General features: G+C 39.0%; 1 protein-coding gene across 1 annotated transcript in view; it reads left to right on the top strand.

Annotated features, from left to right (window-relative positions):
* Window positions 1-6,256, top strand: part of GRM5 (glutamate metabotropic receptor 5) — a 176,645-nt gene that overhangs the window by 165,670 nt on the left and 4,719 nt on the right. Inside the window, exon 8 of the mRNA XM_021716750.1 lies at window positions 6,105-6,250. Within this exon, the coding sequence (XP_021572425.1) occupies window positions 6,105-6,250 (146 nt within the window). The remainder of the gene's footprint in view (window positions 1-6,104; window positions 6,251-6,256) is intronic.

The raw sequence follows: 6,256 nt of genomic DNA, 5'->3' as shown, positions 1-6,256 counted from the left end.
GCACGCTACCACACCCGGCTAATTTTTTGATTTATTGTAGAGATGAGGTCTCACCAAGTTGCCCAGGCAGGTCTCAAACCCGCGGTCTCAGGCAAAACCACTCACCACAGCCTCCCAAGGCACAGAATTACAAGCTGAGCCACTGAGCCTGGCTCTTGGTGTAATTTTAAAAATCAAGGTGTAAGGTTTTAGGCAAAGCTCAGAAAGAAAGAAAATCTTCCATCTACCTTGAGACATCTAAATATAGGCAATGTAAAATTTCTCAGTATCTTTTAAAAACTATATTACCACACTTTGTAATTCAAAGTCAGTTATGGAAAGAGAAATATATTTATGAAAAGCTTAAGAAAATTAATAGAAAAAGGAACTACAATTGTAAATATCCTTAATCTATGAGTTTTTTAATTAACCTAATATTTTCTGTCATTCCACAGGCACTATTTTCTAATGTCATTTGCCAATGACATTTTTAAAGTTTTCTGTTTGTTTTTTTTTTACTTTGTAAAATACTTTTTAAAAAGTATTAAAAAGCGCTCAATCACACTACAACTCCCTCCTTCCTATGCTCCAACCCCAAATTCACAAACAAGAGAGGTTTTATAATGAAGATTTTTTCATAAAAAACAATTGTTAATTTTTTAAAAATATATTTGATTACTCTGATACCCTGAAACTCTGCACGTTATAAAGGTACTAATAAACCATGTAACAAAAAAGAGGATGAGTTTAGTTTAATTTTTTTTAATTTGGTGAAATAAAAAGGAGAATTTTAATTGCTTGCATACCACTAATGAAACCCTAATCAAGTTCTGAGGAAAAAACTACAAGATCATTCAGCAACCATTTAATATAAACACAAAAATCATAAATTTCATAGACTTTTTTGATAGTCAAACTCTTTCTTCTTTAAGGTTTACTTCCTAGTGATAGTTAACCATGCCAGAATACTCTAATTTTTGCAGGTTTAAGCAGATGAATAGAGAAACTGGTAGAACTCATTGACCTGTCATTCAGAGCCTGCTTGAAATGAATAAATTAGTTAAGTGTCCAACATAGAGGGAAAAAAAAGAATACATTTGTGATATTAAAGACAAAAAGTGTCATTTTTTTGTAGAATATAAATAAAATGTTCAAAAACTAACCAAATTTTTAAAAAAATCAAACACTCAAGTAACATTGAAATGCTTTTTGTTTTCCAGAAATAAAGAGCAAATCATCAAAGCAGAAAGGGCATTAGATTATGCACTGTTATATGAGGGGGAACCCAAAGAAACACAGAATTATCTTTTGAAGGGTGGGCCCCTGGTAGTACAGGCTTTCTCTGCTGAGAAAGTGTTCTAGGAACCCATCAGTGTACCAGCTAGCATTGTTGCCAGAGGCTGTGTTCAGCTTCAGTGAATTTTTTCTTTCCTTTGTTGATTATTTCAGCGCGTTTGCCCATTTCATGATTGGTGATTTACAAGCGCACCTGCCCACACTGCACTGAGTGTTCATCATTGTTTTTTATCAAAAACGACATGGCCCCGGTGCCCCACCCTCCCTATTCACCTGATCTCTCCTTGAGGGACTTTACCCCAGATGAAAAAGTCCTCAAAGGGAAATGTTTTGCTGCCTGCCGATGTGGACAAGGTGAAAAAAAAATTGCAGAAGCACTAAAAAGCATTAAAATTGATAAGTTCCAAAACTGTTTTGAGCAGTGGAAAGAGCATCTCAATAGATGTATGGCATCAAATAGAGAGTACTTTGTAGGTGGTTGAAGTTTACATGTAAGAATAAATGGTGCCCAGAAAAAAAGCAAGACGTTTCTTTTGGTCCTGTCCCCAGATATAGCAAACCATTTTTTCCTGTCCCTCTCTCCTCCATTCCTCTTTGCGCCTTCTTTTCTAATGCCCAAAATTCTCAGGGAGGGAAAGAGACGTGCTGTGGACAGGTAATCAAAAGCTCCCATTCATTTTTCTTACCTCAGGCTCTGAGAACAAACATATAATCCTCATGTTGAAGAAAAAAAAATTATCAGCCTCAATAATAAGCACAACATCTTAGCTCAACTGAACGGAAGATGTCGTGGTAATGAACAATCCCATGCATTTGCAGAAGTGTTGTGCTTTATAAAGTGCCCTTTATGTATAATCCTTTTGGTTCCTCTCAAAAATAATTTTGAGGTAGACAAGACAGGCTTATTAATTTTTCTTCTCATCCTCCTCCTCCTTCTTCTTCTTCTCAATAAGGAAACATGCTCAATGGCATTAAGTGATTTGTTCAACATCATTCAGAGTGAGATCTTGGACTCATAATCTGGGTCATTTCTCCTTTTCACTACCTCTACTGCCTCGATAAGCTTTTATCATTGAGCAATTTTATTAAAACAGATCTGAATTACAAAAAATAATTATTTTGTGATTTTCAGGGTAGATATTAAGATCTGTGTTTTTTACTTAGTTGATGAAATATCTTCTATCTATGTGTACCAAGTACTATTGACTAAAGGGAGTTATATAACAAGTAGATAGATCCATAAGGAAAAGGAGTTGGGTATCATTAATACTGAATTGAGTTTCAAAATAATTCAGTATGGATTTTAACAAAACGAAATACATTTTATCCCCTCAATTATTGGCCCAAGAATATTTTGAGTAACCACCATGCTAGAAAAATGTATTGGTACCATGGAAATAACAGGAAACAGCAAACTCTCTGTCTGCGCTTTCATGATATCCCATTTGACAGGTGAGACAGACATACAGCAAAGAGTTCTTAAATGCCTACATGTATGGGGCTATTGGAATCTAGCCTAGTATGAGATCAGGAAAGCATCTTTCAAGGCAAGACAATTAGGGTAAAAAAAAAAATTTTTTTTTAAAGGAAATGCTTATGCAAAAAGGAAGAGAAGGCAGAGATTAAAAGAACAATTTGGAATTTAGTGGGGTATTTGTGGTCACCTAAGGAGAAAGTTTTAAGGTGAGAAGAGCCCATGACTCATAGAACAACAATATTTGTTATGGTTGGTCAGATAAAGTAGAGACAACCTGAGAGGCTTCATGGCTTTACCACATATTTTTCTTAGCACTGAATTCTCTGTTTCTTAAACCAGGGCTCAAAATGGCACTGAGTGCAATGTTTTTTATCTGAAATATTGTACTCTTTTCACCTACATCGTCTCATTTAATCCTTAACATAACCTTAACCAAAAAAAAAAAAAAAAAAACCAAAAAAGCAAAAAAACAACCAAAAAAACCCACTGTGCTTCTTACCACGGCTTAAAGAGATCATTCTTTTGTAAGCATCCAGAATGGCAGATCCAGAAAAAGGACCCAGGTTTTAGGATCAATCCCTTGTCCATTGCACTTTTCATGACACCACACAGTGGCCCTGCTAGCTGAAAAACTCTAGTCATTCACCAAACATGTGTTAAGATCCTACTGAGCATCACTGAACAAGATTGATAAGATCCCTGTTTTCATGGAATCTATATTCTAATAAACAGACTCATATAGTAAGTAGGGATTTTCTTTATTAAGACTTCCCATTTACTTCAGGAAAAATAAAATGTTTCATGTTCCAAAAAATGAAATGAAATACTGAGATTTGAACTCCATTTCTCTGGTGTCTCCTGTGTCCACTTTCACAGTTATTCACATGGTCTGGTGTTCTCTCTCCCTTATGACCTTGGGCACCCTGAGCAAAGGCATGTCAATATTTTATGCAGAATTGGTTGGTTAGGATTGTTCTCTTTTCATATGTTCACCTAAAGGTTTTACAATATGCTATCATGTTTCGGGGTATGGATACAGGTGATTCCAAAGACAGTCACTGTTTACATACAAAGTTTTGAAACATTATGTTAGACTAAAGTCATTTGAGACACAGAGAGAGATTTTTAAAAGCAGGTGTTTGCAAAACCTCTCTGCTGTGAGGAAGAGCTTTCCTGGGGTAAAGAGCTTGGTGGAATAAATTCAGTTATTTTTCTGATTTCTAGTCTATGTTTTGTATTAAAAGGGGTTTTAGTGACCTGAAAGACACCTGTTTCTTATCCTGCAGGTAGGCAAGAAAGGGAATAGTTGGCAAGCATCCTCTCAGTTAAATCCCATAAATAATCTGGTCCATTTCTTCTGTGCCAGTTTCTAAAAGTAAGTGGAGACTGGGAACAAAAATGTAAAAAAATAAAAACTTTAAAGACTTTAAAGGTAGCAGGTTGGACTAATGCAAAATGGAAAAACAAATCCTGAAACTACTAGAAAGGAAAGTCAACCATTCGACAGTGCCCTTTCTGCCACTATGGATGCGTGACAACCTCTACACCTGGAAAGATTCATCCTTTTCAGGAAGGTCGGCGGAAGAGGAGGAAGGCAGCTCTAGAATTCTGAAGGACATGAGGTTGCAATTGTCAGACATTAAATGGAATAGATTTCACAGGAAGGAGCAGAGAATGAAAGACTATAAAGTAGAAAGGGACAGATGAAGAAACAGGAAGCAGTGTGGGAAAGAGGCAAGAAGCCTGTTATTAAGGGGACTGCAAAAACAGTGGTCTGTTATCTAGGAAGCAGGTGGATTAGGCAGGTACAGTCAGGCAGCCTCAAAGGTGGATTTTAAACAAGGGGCACAGCTCTCTGCCCCTTCAAGATAGGGTAGCCTTCCAGCAAGGGGACCATGGGAGCAATGGGAATCCAAAAAAAAAAAAAAAAAATCTGAGAAACAAAGTACTTTCAAATCACTTTGAGAGCATGTGGGCAGAGTACTTATAGAAAGCATAGATCCCTGGAATCCAGTTCAAATATTCAGAATCTCTGGGGTCACACCTGATATTTTTTGACAAATGCCTTAGGAGAGTCTTATGCACAATTAAGTTTTATAGCCAATGGCTGTGATTATCAAATGTGTTCTTCATCTTCTTTTGTTCTCAGACAGCCCAAGGCTGGCTCTTGATCACAGCCTCTAGAACAGAGCTGTCTGGCCTCATAACACACCCCTAGTTACAGAGATCTTGGATTCCTTTGTAATGGGGAATCACCCAGGATCTCTCCATATAACATCCCTGAAGGTCAGGCCACAATCTCTGACCTTATATGAAGTTCCTGACAGAGGATCTGAAGTTTCAAAGGGTACCATGTCAGTTTTTAGTGGTAAGGAGGGTGCAGGTGAGCTGTGTAAGGCTGAGACACCAAACACATCTTCAGACCAGCTTTCAGACCTCAGGATGGAACCACAAAGGAGAAAGAAAAGAGGGAGAAAGACCTTCAAACTCCTATCAGTTCCACAACGTTCATCAAGCCCTAATGTGAGATCAGTAGGGTAGGTCTCAAAGGCAAAATACTGCCCTCTCCTTCATGGAATTATTATTCAAATATTAGGCCTCAAAATACGTTTGTGAGGTGAATTTCTGCGAAGCAAAAATGTTCCAATTAATTATAAACTTGTGCATGTGTTCATTAAAGGTGTATTTTCCAGCAGATAAAGCAGTGTAAGCAAAACTATGTTCAAAATCAGGAGTTCAGACAGAAACTCCCAGTTGCGTATACCAGCCTGCAGAACAAAAGCTGTACTGGAACCACAGCTTTTTCCCAGTAACCGTTGATTCTCCTACCCCTTCCCTCCTCTCTGATGACTGTGGATGAGTTCAGGTTCAGTGGTGATGTCTCCCTTCAGAGGCCACTAACGTTAGAAAGCCATGCCCTGTGTCAGGCACTTCTGCACGCAGCCACGATTCAACAAGCCCTTGCATCTATGTTTGCAGCATAAACATCTGTTGCACTCACAGGAGGGCTAAGAACTCCTGCAGTCCGATAAACACTCCTCCATCCTTACTAATATCCCCTTGGATACATTTTCGTGATAATGATCAACTGAAGGCTGAGTAAATGTATCCCCTTGGATACATTTTCGTGCTAATGATCAACTGAAGGCTGAGTAACTCAAAACAAGCAAACAGAAGCCACTGCCAAGGTCTCTTTCCACGATGCCCCTTTGACGCATTACATCCCGACAGAATAAGGAGAGGCCTCCCCAGTCCGGGTCCCCTCAGCACCCACCAGTGGGGAAGCGGCGTTGGAGACCGCCCCCCTCCCGGCACCTCTCTGAGTCACCTCTCCTCTCCCCTCTCTCCGCAGCTCTAACGGAAAATCCGTCACGTGGGCCCAGAATGAGAAGAGCACCCGGGGGCAGCACCTGTGGCAGCGGCTGTCCGTCCACATCAACAAGAAAGAGAACCCCAACCAAACGGCGGTCATCAAGCCCTTCCCCAAGAGCGCCGAGAGCCGAG

Source organism: Carlito syrichta, unplaced genomic scaffold (genome assembly GCF_000164805.1).
Source record: "Carlito syrichta isolate Samal-C Ts95f unplaced genomic scaffold, Tarsius_syrichta-2.0.1 Scaffold308910, whole genome shotgun sequence".
In the NCBI taxonomy this organism is placed as follows: domain Eukaryota; kingdom Metazoa; phylum Chordata; class Mammalia; order Primates; family Tarsiidae; genus Carlito; species Carlito syrichta.
This window is presented reverse-complemented; position numbering and strand designations above follow the sequence as displayed.